The 15523-nt window shown below is 43.3% G+C and overlaps 1 protein-coding gene across 1 annotated transcript; it reads right to left on the reverse strand.

Moving 5' to 3' along the window:
- Positions 1-1587: 1587 nt before the first annotated feature.
- On the reverse strand, positions 1588-6714 carry znf319b (zinc finger protein 319b). The gene is made up of 4 exons (XM_027272425.1): positions 6614-6714; positions 6371-6508; positions 4456-4588; positions 1588-4368 (listed from the first exon to the last, which is right to left on the reverse strand). The coding sequence occupies exons 3-4, from the start codon at positions 4458-4460 to the stop codon at positions 2517-2519; spliced, it is 1857 nt and encodes a 618-aa protein (XP_027128226.1). The 5' UTR covers positions 4461-4588; positions 6371-6508; positions 6614-6714; the 3' UTR covers positions 1588-2516.
- Positions 6715-15523: the final 8809 nt, after the last annotated feature.

The following is a 15523-nucleotide window of genomic DNA, read 5'->3' on the forward strand; positions in this document are numbered from 1 at the left end:
TCAAAGAAGAAGAAAGAGGAAGGAAGGAAGGAAGGAAGGAAGGAAGGAAGGAAGTTGCCATCCGCTCTGGTATAAACACTCCGACAGACACGACGTCAAACCTTTAAACGCAACACGTAACAGCATTAATATTCCATTCAAAACACACAAAAGAACAGGTTAGGTTAGTAAATAAAAAAATTTAAGTCTGTAAAAACATTTCTAATACATTTTCTCTACAGTCTGAATTTCCCTGTTTGACAGAATACCGTTTACATTCACACGTTATTCAGACTCACACACACACACACGCGGAGGGCGACCTCTGAGATTTCCCCTCCGCGACACTGCGATCACTACACGGACTACAAAAAAAACAAAGAGTCTTTTTTTTTTTTTTTTTTAAAAAATTTCACGTGGTTTAAAAAGTAGCAAGAATACAAAAAACAGTTTTTACGTAATTTTGTTGTTTGTTTTTCAGAAAAAAAGACGTCGTCCATCGTCCATCGTCCGTCGTATGTACAGGCTGAGAGAGGACGAGGCGTGGCGTTCACGAGCGACCTCCGCAGGATTTGTGAAATATATATTTATCTGTACTGCAGGCTGAGATTTTTTTTTATTGGCTAACTTCAGCTGGTTGGTTTTGGGGGATCTTTTGGTACAAAACGGTGCTCACAGACGTTTTATCATCATCACGAGAAGACGATAACTCCTGATGTTGAGGAGTTTACTGGCTACTTCCATGAATAAAACGTGTGAAGCTGTGTCTGAAGTTTGTGTCAAACTTTCTAGTGTTTTGATGCTAAACAGCGACAGGAAGAGGCAGGAAAAGGAAGCAGAGGTGAGGGAGGAAGGAAACAAAAGGAATGAGCTCCCTCTCGTAGGCACTGGCCTGGTTAGTTTGACTCTTGACACCAGGGGTCCCCAAACTTTTTTTCAGTGCGGGCCACATCAACTTGCCTTTCTGTGATGGGGGGCCGGGGTCAGTCTATAACTGAAATGATATCAGTCCCACCAGAATTTCGCAGCCTTTTTTGAAATAGTTGCGGCCTAAAATCCCTGATGTTGCATGAGGTTTTCAAAAAAATTGCGGTGAAAGTTGCTTTTTACATCTTAGTTGCGATTTTGTTACGGGAGGAAGTGAAAGTTGCGATACGTTGCGATTCGACAGTCGTGGAGAGGGCGCAGCGAGCCCCGGGAAGCGGCGAGGTCCGGGCAGGAGGGCGCTGTAAAGCTCGCGGCCGGAGCCGTGAGCCACCTTCACCCCCGAGCCTTTCCAAGCCGACCCAGAGCCGGTCGTGGCGCACCGCCGCGGAAGAAATGCGCCCGGTGGAGGCCAGCCAGCGCCGGGGAGAGGTCCCACGAGGGGATCCTCCCGCACCGTGCGGCCGTCCCTGACCCGCCGAGTTGAATCCCCCGGGCAGACTGCGCGGAAGTTGATCACGAGCAAAGTCACGTCGGAATATACCATTGTGTGAGGGGATGAAAATTAGCTAGTACTGTAAATAGTTCGTAAATAAGGTAGATTTTAATTAGAATGCCAAGCTTAATCATTAAGTGTGGATATTTTATAATAGGAAAATGCAATTTTGAAAAATAGGCCATGTTTAGAGGGATTGTTTGGGATCGTTAAGTGGGCCACTCCAATTGTTTAGGCGGGCCAGATGTGGCCCGCGGGCCGTAGTTTGGAGACCCCTGCTTTACACCAATCGGACCTCACCGGGCACGTCTCCGTCACCGTCACCGTCACCGCGACTTCAAACCACATCACCACCAAGTGTTTCTGAAGTGTTTTTAACTTGCTTAGATCAGACCGCAGGTAAACTTTTGGTTTTCCAAAAGTTTGGTTTGTGTCTGATGGTTTGAAAGAGCGACAGAGACAGTGAATGAGAGCGAGTGACCGCCGGCCTCGATAAGGTCAGTTTAATCAAAGAAATAAAAAAAATACATTCACACCGCTGCAGGGCCTGATCCAGTCTAAATGCGGCTCTATGTGCTTCTAAATGTGTTTCCCCTTTTTGACAATCTGAATTTGGGTGTTTTGTTTTGAAAACCAGGTTTTCTATGCCGTTTCGGAGTGACTTCCTGTCAGCTCGAGCTCCAAAAATAAAAACGGGCCGTAGCGCTTCTGGTGGGTTTAAAACGTTGATTAAAAACATCAGGAGCCTAGTGGAATTGAGTCGTAAGACGTGAAGAGGAAATTATAAAGAAATCTAAATATTTGCTAGATGGACCCGTGTTCTGGTGCCTGTTTCTGTCTCGATATAAACGATGGTGGTTCAGTGGTCGTGGCCTCTTCACTGTCTGAGAATAAAAGGAATAAAGAGGTAGAACAAAAAGGGAGATTAAAAGGCCTCCTCTGGATTTCATGGAATGATCGGATCAGAGTACTGACGGGCTTTGGGCAGGTTAGTAAAGCAACAAAAACCTGGTGGGAATGAACGCGTTAATAACAGCCTGGACTTCCTGTAGATGTGTCGACAGTTAGGTTGAGTTAACAGACGAGAAGAGTTCAGAGGAAACAAGTCTCAGAGGGTTTATAAGCACTGCGGCACGGGGTAACCTCCACCGTCCGCCGTGTGCTGCACTGTGTGATCCTGCAAAGAGCCCAAGTCACTGAAGCGCTCCCCACACCACACGCACTTGAACTGGCCCTCTCTGGAGTGCGTGCTGGAGTGTTTGGTCAGGTGCTCACGCTGTTTGAAGCCCTTGTTGCAGTGGTCGCATTTGTACGGCTTCTCGCCCGTGTGCACGCGCCGGTGTCGGTTCAGGTCCGACGAGTACTTGAAGCGTTTCTCGCAGTCGGGGCACTTCAGCGGCTTTTCCCGCGACGGGTCGCAGCGGTGCTGGACGAATTCCGACGAGGAGTGGAAGCGGCGGTCACACAGCGAGCACTTGAGAGGCTTCTCTTGGCAGTGAGAGTTTTGGTGACGCTGTAGCGTCGAGCTCTTCTTGTAGCCCTTGCCGCAGACGTCGCACTTGTACGGCTTGTCGGGCGAGGTGTTGGACGGCTCGCCGCACTTGTGTCTGAGCAGCTCGCCCGACTGGCTGAACTCCTTCTGGCACGAGGCGCACTTGAACAGGTTGTCCATGCCGTGGACGTGCTGGTGGTAGAGGAGGTGTGAGGGCTGCATGAAGCCCTTGTCGCACAGGTTGCACTTGAACGGCCGGTCGGTGGGGTCTTTGTGCGTGCGCCGGTGTCGAATCAGTGCGTACTGCTGCTTGAAGCTCATCTGACATTCGTCGCAGTGGAAGGGTCGCTCCTCCGAGTGCGTGCGCTCGTGTTGGCGGAGGTCGGACGGCCGCTTGAACCCCTTCCCACACGTGGCGCAGCGAAACGGGCGGGAACCCTGCGGGTGGCAGGGGTGGTGGAGCAGCTCCGACGACTCTTTGAAGTGCAGCTCGCACAGGTTGCATTTGAACAAGTGCTCGCCGGAGTGCACGTACATGTGGCGCACGAGGTGGGAGCGGTGCTTGAAGCTCTTCTCGCAGACGGCGCACTTGAACGGGCGCTCGCTGCTGTGTGTTCGCTGGTGGTGCTGGAGGTGCGACGACTGGCTGAAGGCCTTGTCGCACGTGTCACATTTGAAGGGCTTCTCGCCCGTGTGCACCCGCTCATGCCGCGTGAGCTCCGACAGGTGTTTGAAGCCCTTCTGGCAAACGGAGCACTTGTACGGCCGGTCTCGCGCCGACGGGAAGGGGAGGATGGACGAGCTGCTGCTGGCTGACGCCCCGTCGCTGCTGGGCTGCTGGGGATTGTTTGAGTTGGGCGTGATGCTGCCAGAAGAACCGGGACGGTACGTCTTCTCGCATATCGAACACTTCATTGGGTTGGTGCTGTTGTGGGATGTGTGGTGCTGGGCTAAAGAGGTGAGTAGCGAGAAGCCCATCTTACACACCCCGCACACAAACGGCTTCTGCTCCACCTGAACACACTGGTGCTCGAGCAAGTCCGTGGCCTGGTGAAAGATCTTCATGCACTGGGTGCACTGGAACGACCTGTCCTGACTCACCATGCACTGGTGCTCGTGCGGGTTAGCCAGGTGAGAGATATCATGTCCACACGCCCCACACTTGTGTCCTCCCTCCGCCCCCACCTGTAAGGACGTCTGCTGGCCCTGAGCAGGGTGCGGCTGCTGTTGACCGTGCCCGCCTCCGTGCTGCTGACTCCCGCCGTGCTGTTGGCCGTGCTGGCCGTGCTGTCCGTGCTGCTGTAAAGACGTTGCGTCCGGCTGCAGCACGATGCCGTACACGGCGCAGCCCAACGCGTTCTCTGCTCCCGGCGGGATGGTGTGGACGACTTGAGGCGGAGCGACTGCGTGCTGCTGCCACGCCTCCGTCATGCGGGCTCGGGTGTAGGGGTTCAGTTTGGCAGCCGGCGTGGCCCAACTGGTGAGAGAACAGAAGACAGGCGATTAACTAAAGAGCGTGACGATTATGAGCGTTTTGAAAAAAAAAACAAGACGAGAAACTTACTCCATGTCAGCAAGCGAGGGTGAGGCGAGGGTGCTCAGGGAAGGACCAGCGTCACGGCGAGGAGAACAGCTGTGTTTAGAGATTCAGGAGAACCCTCGGCTTTCACTTTGTCCTTCACGTCTTCAAGTCGTATCTGTATGAAAAGGAAAAACACAGTGTCACTGGGTTCGCGTTAGTGCAGCAAGAAGTTCTACTCACATAGAATCAAGGTCCAGTTCTAGAGGGGGACAGATTTATCATGTGCAGTTCCTCTAACGTCCACTTGAGGCTGGCTCCAGAAGTGAGTCAGTCTCCATAAGTCCCCATGTCCAAATGTCCAACTTCACAGCAGAAATAAACATGTTTACAGCCTGGTACAAAAAACAGTTTTGGTCTCTGTAGCTAATTTCCCCGTTCATGACAACTGTACTGAGGGTGAATTTATATACAACTCACCTGTTCACATTATATTAAGGCTTAAAGTTATGCAGGGTTAAGAGCGTGGACGCTTTGATTGACAGGTGGGTGTGGTTACAGATGGTTTATTTGAGCAACCAGGCGTCACTCTGCTCCGCCTCAGGTCTGCGAGGCACATGTTGGACTTCAAAATGTCGCTTATAACTCTCGTAGGTTCAGATGGTGACTTTTTTTTGTTGTTGTTGTTGTTGGAAAAATCGACACCACTGCCTGTCGGCTGCATTCAGGAGCTGATGTTTCTTACGGACTGGTTCAACATCCACCAACCTGACTGACTGACTGACAGACAGACCCCGGGTGCTGAGCAAGAATATCTATGGAGCAAAGATGCTCGTTAAAAAATCTACCATCGCTGCGTAAACTCAGCACAAAGTCATGAAGTAACACAGTAGCTCAGTCTGTAGGGATCTGGACTTGGGGAACCAGTTCCCAAAGCCAACCACCCTCTGGGGTGGGACCTGTCTTTGGGAACCAGAGGGTTCCCAAACTGGACTTGAACCGCCACCCTCTGGGGTGGGACCTGTCATTGGGAACCAGAGGGTTCCGGCCACCAGGAACCAGAGGGTTCCCAAACTGGACTTGAACCTGGACTTGAACCCCAAAAGGTGGCTGGCTTTGGGAACCAGAGGGTTCCGGCCACCAGGAACCAGAGGATTCCTAAACTGGACTTGAACCGCCACCCTCTGGGGTGGGACCTGTCTTTGGGAACCCTCTGGTTCCCGGTGGCCAGAACCCTCTGGTTCCCGGTGGCCAGGTCCCACCAGGTCCCACCCCAGAGGGTGGCTGGTTCAAGTCCAGTATAGGACAAAGTATGGAAGGTCTGGTAGCTGGAGAGGTGCCAGTTCACCTCCTGGGCACTGCTGAGGTGCCCTTGAGCAAGGATAGCATATGAACCACGGTAAATGGACCGTACTTATTTATCTCCTTTCTAGTCCTCCGACCACTCAGAGCACTGTGGGGTTCGAACCGCTGCTCGACCTCTGGACCACGTGTACATAAAACGTGTGTGTGAGTTTTTAGAAAAGTTTATTTTGTTCTTGCAGCGTTGCAATGTTTACAACAGCTGGTTGCCAGACTGAGCAACTCAGGGTGTCAACATGACAGCAGAGTGTGTGTGTGTGTGTGTGTTGACACATGTAAACACACACACACACAGCGCTCATTAACACACACACTTATAATTAATTCAGATATTTAAACCTTTGTTTTAGTCCCTCCCCTGTGAAGACAGACACAGAGACACAGAGACACAGAGACACAGAGACAGAGTCTGCGCGCTTAGCTTAGCTTAGCCTAGCCTAGCCTAGCCTAGCCTAGCCTAGCCTAGCCTAGCCTCTGCAGCCAAAGAGCCGCAGGAAAGCGCTAACGTTAGCATGCTAGCAGAAATAACGATGCTCGCTCGTTTGTTGTCAGAGAGCTGCAGGTGAGCTGCAGGTGAGCAGCGATGGTGGATCCATACCTGGAGCGTCCATTCCCGGGTGAATGGCAGCACGTAGCGGGGGGCAGCGGGGTGGTTAGCCGCCGCTCCGACCCTCCAGAGCAGCGCGGACGGTCCCGCTGCTCGCAGCCGCAGACGGGGCTCGGTGCTCGGCTGTCTCTTGTTTCGGGGCCCGATGATGGAAAAAAAAAAAAAAAGATTCAGGATTCGCGGGTGATTTAAATTAAAGTTAAAATATTCCCGGGTTTTTTTTTTTCTTCTCACCCCGTCAGCGCCGCCGTGTCACGGACTCATCTGTCCCGGTGAAGTCCGGACGGACCCGAACATGACGGCGAGCTGCCCGCGCGCACGGGAACATGAATACACCAAGACACACACACACACACACACACACACACACACACACGCACACTGAACCTGGTGTGTGACGGCTTTAATAATAAAAAAAAATATATATATATTTTGAAACATTAACAATTTCGGGTTTAAATAAATCGAGCAGAACAAAAAACAAAACATTCTGCTCATCTGAAAGCGGAACGTTTCAACAGTGTGCTGTGTTATTCACCGGGGAGCTAAATTAACGTTACAACAGGTTGTTTACAACAGCGGAAGCGCGGGATTAACCGGAAGATAGAAACACCTTTCTAAACACTTTCCTAAACACCTTTCCTTAACATCTTGTCCTAAACACCTTTCCTAAACCTTTTCCTAAACACCTTTCCTACACTTTTCCTAACAAAAACCTTTCCTTCACCTTTTCCTAAACACTTTTCCTTAATCATTTCCTAACACTTTTCCTAAACACCTTTCCTAACACTTTTTCCTTAAACAAACACCTTAACACCTTTCCTAAAACTTTCCTAAACAGTTCCTAACACATTTCCTAACACTTTCCTAAACAACTTTCCTAAACACGTTCCAACACTTTTCCTAAACAAACCTTTCCCTAAACACCTTTCCTTACAACCTTCGAAAACACTTTTCCTAAACACTTTTTCCTAAACCCTTTCCTAACACTTTCCTTAAACACTTCCTTTCCTAAACACCTTTCCTTAACACCTTTCCTCCTAAACACTTTTCCTAAACCTGTTCTAACACTTTCCTAAACACCTTTCCTTAACACTTTTCTAAACAACACCTTTCCGAAACACTTTTCCTAAACACTTTTCCTAAACACTTTCCTAAAACAACCTTTCCTTAACACCTTTCCTAAACAACTTTTTCCTAACACTTCCTAAAACACTTTTCTTAACACCTTTTCCTAAACATTTTCCTAAACCCTTTCCTAAACAACCTTTCCTAACACTTTTCCTAACACCTTTCCTAAACACGTTTCCTAAAACACTTTTCTAAACAACACTTTCCTAACCTTTCCTTAACACACTTTCCTAAACACTTTCCTTAACAAACACTTCCTAAACACTTTCCTAACACTTTTCTAAACACACCTTCCTTAACATTTTCCTAACACTTTTCCTAAAACACTTTTCCAACCTTTTCCAACACTTTTTCCTAAACACTTTCCTTAACACTTTTCCTAAAACACCTTTCCTAACCGTTTCCTAAACACTTTTCCTAAACAACCTTTTCTACCACACCTTTCCTTAACACACCTTTTGCCTAAACACTTTTCCTAACACTTTTCCTAAACACTTTCCGAAACACCTTCCTAAACGCTTTCCTAAACACCTGTTCCGTAAACACTTCCTTACACTTTTCCTAAACACTTTTCAAACACTTTTCCTAAACACCTTCCTAAACACTTTTCCTAACACTTTTCCTAACACTTTCCTAACATTTTTCCTAAAACACTTCCTAAACACTTTTCCCAAACACGTTTTCCTAAACACCTTTCTCCTAAACACCTTTCCTTACACCCTTCCTAAACACTTTTCCTAAAACACTTTTTCCGAAACACCTTTCCTAAACCCTTTCCTAACACTTTTCCTAACACCTTGTCCTACAACTTTTCCTTACACCTTTCAAACACTTTCCTTAACAAACCTTTCCTAAACACTTTTCCCCGAAACACTTTTCCTAAACACTTTTTTCCTAAACACCTTTCCTTACACTTTCCCTAAAACAATTTTCCTAAACACCGTTTCAAAACACTTTTCCTAAAACACTTTCCTAAACACTTTTCCTAAACAACTTTCTTAACACTTTCCTAAACACTTTCCTTAACACTTTTCCTTACACAATTTCCTAAACACTTTCCTTAACACCTTTCCCTAAACACTTTTCCTTAACACTTTCCTTACACCTTTCCTAAACATAAACACTTCCTTAACACCTTTCCTTAACACCTTTTCTAAACACTTTTCCTAACACTTTTCCTTAACACCTTTCATAAACCCTGTTCCTTAACACTTTTTCCTTATCACCTTTCCTCCTTAACACTTTTTTCCTAACAGACATTTCCTTAACAAACTTTCGTAAAACTATTTGCCTAAACACGTTTTCCGTAAAACACCTTCCTAAACACCTTTCCTTAACACCTTTCCTAACACCTTTTCTAAACACTTTTCCTAACAACCTTTCCTAAACACCTTCCTTAACACTTTTCCTTATCACCTTTCCTTAACACTTTTCCTAAACACCTTTCCTTAACACCTTGCTAAACACCTTTCCTAAACACTTTTCCTTAACACCTTTCCTAAACACTTTCCTTAACACTTTCCTAAACCTTTTCCCAAACACTTTCCTTAACAATCCTTAACATTTCCGTAACACCTTCCGTAACACTTTCCGTAACACCTTTCTAAACACTTTCTTAACACCTTTTCCTAAACCACTTTTCCTTAACACCTCTTTCCGGAACTTTTCCTAAACACTTTTTCCTAGACACCTCACATGTCCAGTTCAGATATTATCTAATAAAAAAAAACAAAAGCGATCTTACAAGTAGCTTAAACTACAGAAGATAACAACATGATTCATTTGAGATCTCTACAAAACAAAAGGTAGTCTAGTATGTTAAATCATTTCAGCATCATTGCAGTGTAGAAATGTCAGCTGTATGGAAGCCCTGAGCGGTCATGTATTCACATATATTCCTTAATTCTATATTCATTGTGTTCCTCACAAGATCTTGAAAAATGTGACCTCTAGAGCAGGTAAAAAACTGGTACGTCTGCTTTCCCTCCCCCACAAATCCTGCTCTCAGTTTATATGGGAGTAAATGGGGCAGTTGGTGGGTTGAGCCTGACACATCTGAGCTAACAGAGCCAAACGAGAAGTCTGACGCTTCAGCAGGTTCATGTAGCGAGCAGCACAATTTTCCAACAATCTGATGTTCAAATTATTTCTGTAGAGTGAAATTTGTGGCCGTGAGAGCAGTTTTAAACTTATTTTCTGGTAAGATTTTCCCACTCTAGCGGTCATGTGACTCACTCTAGCGCTAGAGTGAGTCACATGACCGCTAGAGTGGAAAATCTGTACCAGAAAATAAGTTTAAACTGCTCTCACGGCCACAAATTTCACTCTACAGAAATAATTTGAACATCAGATTGTGGAAAATTGTGCTGCTCGCTCACATGAACCTGCTGAAGCTGTCAGACTTCTCGTTTGGCTCTGTTAGCTCAGATGTGTCAGGTCACCCACCAACTGCCCCATTTACTCCCATATATAACTGAGAGCAGAGATTTGTGGAGGGAGGGAAAGCGACGTACCAGTTTTTTACCTGCTCTAGAGGTCACATTTTTCAAGATTTGAGGAAACAATGAATTATAGAATTAAGGAATATTGTGAATACATGCCCGTCAGGGCTTCCATACAGCTGACATTTCTACACTCAATGATCTGAAATGATTTAACATACTAGACTACCTTTTTGTTTTGTAGAGATCTCAAATGAATCATGTTGTTCTCTTCTGTAGTTTTAAGCTACTTGTAAGATCGCTTTGTTTTTTTTTATTAGATAATATCTGAACTGGACATGTGAGGTGTCTAGGAAAAAGTGTTTAGGAAAAGTGTTCGGAAAGGTGTTAAGGAAAAGTGTTTAGGAAAAGGTGTTAAGAAAGTGTTTGAAAGGTGTTACGGAAAGTGTTCGGAAGGTGTTAGGAAAGTGTTAAGAATGTTAGGAAAGTGTTTGGAAAAGGTTAGGAAAGTGTTAAGGAAAGTGTTTAGGAAAGGTGTTAAGGAAAAGTGTTTAGGAAGGTGTTTAGAAGGTGTTAAGGAAAGGTGTTTAGGAAAAGTGTTAAGGAAAGGTGATAAGGAAAAGTGTTAAGGAAAGGTGTTTAGGAAGGTGTTAAGGAAAAAGTGTTTAGAAAAGGTGTTAGGAAGGTGTTAAGGAAAGGTGTTTAGGAAGGTGTTGTTAGGAAAGTGTTTAGGAAAAGTTTGAAAAGTTGTTAAGGAAAGTGTTTAGGAAAAAGTGTTAAGGAAAGGTGATAAGGAAAAGTGTTAAGGAAAGGGTTTATGAAAGGTGTTAAGGAAAAGTGTTAGGAAAAGTGTTTAGAAAAGGTGTTAAGGAAAGGTGTTAAGGAAGTGTATGTTTAGGAAAGGTGTTAAGAAAGTGTTAAGGAAAAGTGTTTAGGGAAAGGTGTTAAGGAAAGTGTTTAGGAAATGTGTAAGGAAAAGTGTTAAGGAAAGTGTTTAGGAAGTTTAGAAAGTTGTTTAGGAAAAGTGTTTAGGAAAAGTGTTTTAGGAAAAGTGTTTGAAACGGTGTTTAGGAAAATTGTTTTAGGAAAGTGTAAGGAAAGGTGTTTAGGAAAAAGTGTTTAGGAAAAGTGTTTGGAAAAGTGTTTAGGAAAGTTGTTAAGGAAAGTGTTTGAAAGGTGTAAGGAAAATGTAGGAAAGGTGTTAGGAAAAGTGTTAGGAAAGGGTTTAGGAAAGGTGTTTCGGAAAAGTGTTTTAGGAAAAGTGTTTAGGAAGGGTGTAAGGGAAAGGTGTTATAGGAGAAAGGTGTTTAGGAAAAGTGTTTGGGAAAAGTGTTTAGGAAAGGTTTTAGGAAAAGTGTTAGGAAAGTGTTTAGGAAAAGTGTTAGGAAAAGTGTTTAGGAAGGTGTTTAGGAAAAGTGTTTCGAAAAGTGTTTAGGAAAAAGTGTTAAGGAAAGTGTTTAGGAAAGGTGTTTAGGAAAGCGTTTAGGAAGTGTTTCGGAAAGGTGTTTAGGAAAAGTGTTAGGAAAAGTGTTTAGGAAAGGTTGTTAAGGAAAGGTGTGTAGAAAAGGTTGTTTAGGAAAAGTGTTTAGGAAACGTGTTAGGAAAGGTGTTTTAGGAAAAGTGTTAAGGAAAGGTGTTTAGGAAAGAGTGTTAGGAAAAGTGTTGGAAGGTTTAGATTGTTTTTAGGAAAAGTGTTAGGAAAAGTGTTAAGGAAGGTGTGTTTAGAAAAGTGTTTAGGAAAGTGTTTAGGAAGGTGTTATGTTAAGTGAAAAGTGTTTAGGAAAGGTGTTAGGAAAGGTTACGGAAAGTGTTTGTTTAGAAAAGTGTTTAGGAAACGTGTTATAGGAAAGGTGTTAGGAAAAGTGTTTAGGAAAGTTGTTTAGGAAAGGGTTTAGGAAAATGTTTAGGAAAAGGTGTTAGAAAAGTGTTTTAGGAAAGTGTTAGGAAAAAGTGTTTAGGAAAGGTGTTAAGGAAAGGTTGTTTAGGAAAAGTGTTTAGGAAAAGTGTTTAGGAAAAGTGTTTGGAAAGGTGTTGTTTAGAAAAGTGTTAAGGAAAGGTGTTTAGGAAAGTGTTAGAAACAGTTTAGGAAAAGTGTTTAGGAGGAAAGGTGTTAAGGAAAGGTGTTTAGGGAAAGGAGTGTTTAAGGAAAGTGTTAGGAAAGGGTTTAGGAAAAAGTGTTTAGGAAAAGTGTTTTCGAAGGTTGTTAAGGAAAGGTGTTTAGGGAAAGGTTTGTTTAGGAAAAGTGTTGGAACGTGTTTAGGAAAGTTGTTTAGGAAAGTGTTAGGAAATTGTGTTAGGAAGCTGTTTAGGAAAGTTTTAGGAAAGGTGTTAAGGTGTTTGTTTAAGGAAAAAGTGTTTAGGAAAGGTGTTTAGGAAAAGTGTTAGGAAATGATTAAGGAAAAGTGTTTAGGAAAAGGTGAAGGAAAGGTTTTTGTTAGGAAAAGTGTAGGAAAGGTGTTTAGGAAAAGGTTTAGGAAAGGTGTTTAGGCAAGATGTTAAGGAAAGGTGTTTAGGAAAGTGTTTAGAAAGGTGTTTCATCTTCCGGTTAATCCCGCGCTTCCGCTGTTGTAAACAACCTGTTGTAACGTTAATTTAGCTCCCGGTGATGACACACAGCACACTGTTGAAACGTTCCGCTTTCAGATGAGCAGAATGTTTTGTTTTTTGTTCTGCTCGAATTTAAAATTAAACCGAAATTTTAATGTTTCAAAATTTCCTAAACACTTTTCCTAAACACCTTTCCTAAACACTTTTCCTAAACACCTTTCCTTAACACTTTTCCTAAACACCTTTCCTAAACACTTTTCCTTAACACCTTTCCTTAACACCTTTCCTAAACACTTTTCCTTAACACTTTTCCTAAACACCTTTCCTAAACACTTTTCCTAAACACCTTTCCTAAACACTTTTCCTTAACACCTTTCCTTAACACCTTTCCTAAACACTTTTTCCTTAACACTTTTCCTAAACACTTTTTCCTAGACACCTTTCACATGTCCAGTTCAGATATTATCTATAAAAAAAAACAAAAGCGATCTTACAAGTAGCTTAAAACTACAGAAGAGATAACAACGTGATTCATTTGAGATCTCAACAAAACAAAAAGGTAGTCTAGTATGTTAAATCATTTCAGGATCATTGAGTGTAGAAATGTCAGCTGTATGGAAGCCCTGAGCGGTCATGTATTCACATATTTTATTTCCTTAATTCTATAATTTCATTTGTTTTCTCAAGATCTTGAAAAATGTGACCTCTAGAGCGAGGTAAAAAACTGGTACGTCTGCTTTCCCTCCACAAATCTCTGCTCTCAGTTAATATGGGAGTAAATGGGGCAGTTGGTGGGTGATCCTGACACATCTGAGCTAACAGAGCCAAAACTAGAAGTCTGACAGCTTCAGCAGGTTCATGTGCGCGAGCAGCACAAATTTTCCTACAATTTGATGTTCAAATGATTTCTGTAGAGTTAAATTTGTGGCCGTGAGAGCAGTTTAAACATTATTTTCTGGTACAGATTTTCCACTCTAGCGGTCATGTGACTCACTCTAGCTTCCGAACATTCCGTCCATAAGCGCCTATGTTAAACTTTCCCGCTCTTTTTGGACGACTTTCTCGAACACGTAACACAGAATATAATCTTCATAACTATGTTTTCATTACTGTATAATCATTCTTTATTTTAAAAAAAAACATTTTTCTTACCTTAGAATGAGACATTTATAAATTTTCCCGCTCTTTTTTTGTGACTCGCAAAAACTGTTTGAGGAGTTGGGCGATAAAAAAATTACGGAAGAAGAATGGCTTAGAATAGTTTTTGGTGTGTGCAGTTGTTCCTCGCTATAACGCGGTTCACTTTTCGCGGACTCGCTGTTTCACAGATTTTTTTGGTGTAATTTTGCATGCTTTTTTTTTTTTTTTACAGCGTACTGTACAGTGTGAACGCACATTGTGTTCGGCACCGTCAGAGAAACAGAGGAACTGTGAAATACGCGTGAGTTACTGGTAATAATTTCTTATGTGTCAGACCTCGTAGATTAAAAACGTTTGGCCTTGAAAACAGGTTTTGATCTTTGGTTTCATTTACTAAAACAGTATTGTACTTATTTTTGTTAAATCTGCAAAAGTTTGAACTTTGAGAGTTTAAATAAATAATGTGAGAAAATGTTAATGCCTCTCTGAGAAAAGTGTATAAACGTGTGTGGTTAGGGGGTTTTACAGCCTTAAAACATGTATAATAATTGTAAAACTTACTTTGCAGATTTTGTTTATTGCGGGTTATTTTTAGAACGTATCCCCCGCGATAAACAAGGGACCACTGTATTCATATTTATCAGTCAGACATGTCAGTTTTCATGACAACTGCGATTCACATAAAGTCTTTAGACTTTCATTTGTTCCATGAATGTCACACTGTGAGGTGTCTTTCTTTGCGTTCTTCATGTCCGGGTAAAAACATTTAGTTTGTTGAGTAGGACTGAAATAAAAATAGTGAAAGGCAGATTAATGGTCGTGTTCTGCAACACTAAAGATGCGTGTATTTTCTGAAACCTCTCATCATCACGGTCCGTTCCACCGTCCGCCCTGTAATTTTCTATGGATGAGAATGTTTTGGTTTTTTTGTCCACGACTAAATTAGACCTGCAATCTCAGCGCTGTTGCTCCGCTGGCTAATTTTAACAAAACTCCTTCTTCAGTCCACTGGTTCAGTTTGAAGATCTCGACTACTTATGGCTAAATATGTTGAGATGTTTATGTTCATAAACACTGATTGACTGGAAGTTCACAAAAAAGTTGAGGCTCCAAAATATCTGATAAATATCCTCAAGTGATGTCATTTGAGTCAGCATTGGATGATACAACGTGTTACCGAGTGAAACGATGAAAGACAGAATCAGAAAATACTTTATTACTCAAACAAGTCTGAAAACACATGAAACGATATATAAAACCTGACCTAAAACTGGATCATTAAAAACTGTCTTCAAACATTTTGCACGTAAACATTTTTTTAAATTTTTTTTTTACTAAAGATGAAGCAACATGCACGCCAAAGCCTCCGTTAGCCAGAAACTGAAACGAAACGTCCAAAAAACCTTTAGAAAAGTGACAAAAGAAGTGTTCTTTGGTATGATGTGTGGAGGTGATCGTCTCGTCCGAGAAAAGTTCGAAGCGAGTTCTGCTGCCATGTTTCGAAGAAAAAGACATCAGACTAGATATTACGATAGAAAAGCACATCGCTGACTGAACGTTTTTTTTACTATTTTAAATAAACGTCCGTGTGCCGAGCCCGCCGGGGGAACACACGGTACAGATTTCATCTGAAGGACCAGCTGTCCTTGCGTCTATCTGTTAAAAACTCTGGGTCCTGCCCAGAAACTCGAAGTACTCCGACTCTTTCTGACTCAGCAGTCCTGAATTTTTGTTCCTTTCTTTAACAAATTCTGGACAAATGTCTCCTGGAGTTCAGGATCAACAAAAATAAAAACAATGGCACTTTTGAAATGTCCATCCAGCTTCAAAGACTGAGCGGTTCATTCGGATTGTCCTCGTCGCTGTAGACGAACAGTTTTTTTGC

This window comes from Larimichthys crocea, chromosome XX (assembly GCF_000972845.2).
Source record: "Larimichthys crocea isolate SSNF chromosome XX, L_crocea_2.0, whole genome shotgun sequence".
Taxonomy (NCBI): domain Eukaryota; kingdom Metazoa; phylum Chordata; class Actinopteri; family Sciaenidae; genus Larimichthys; species Larimichthys crocea.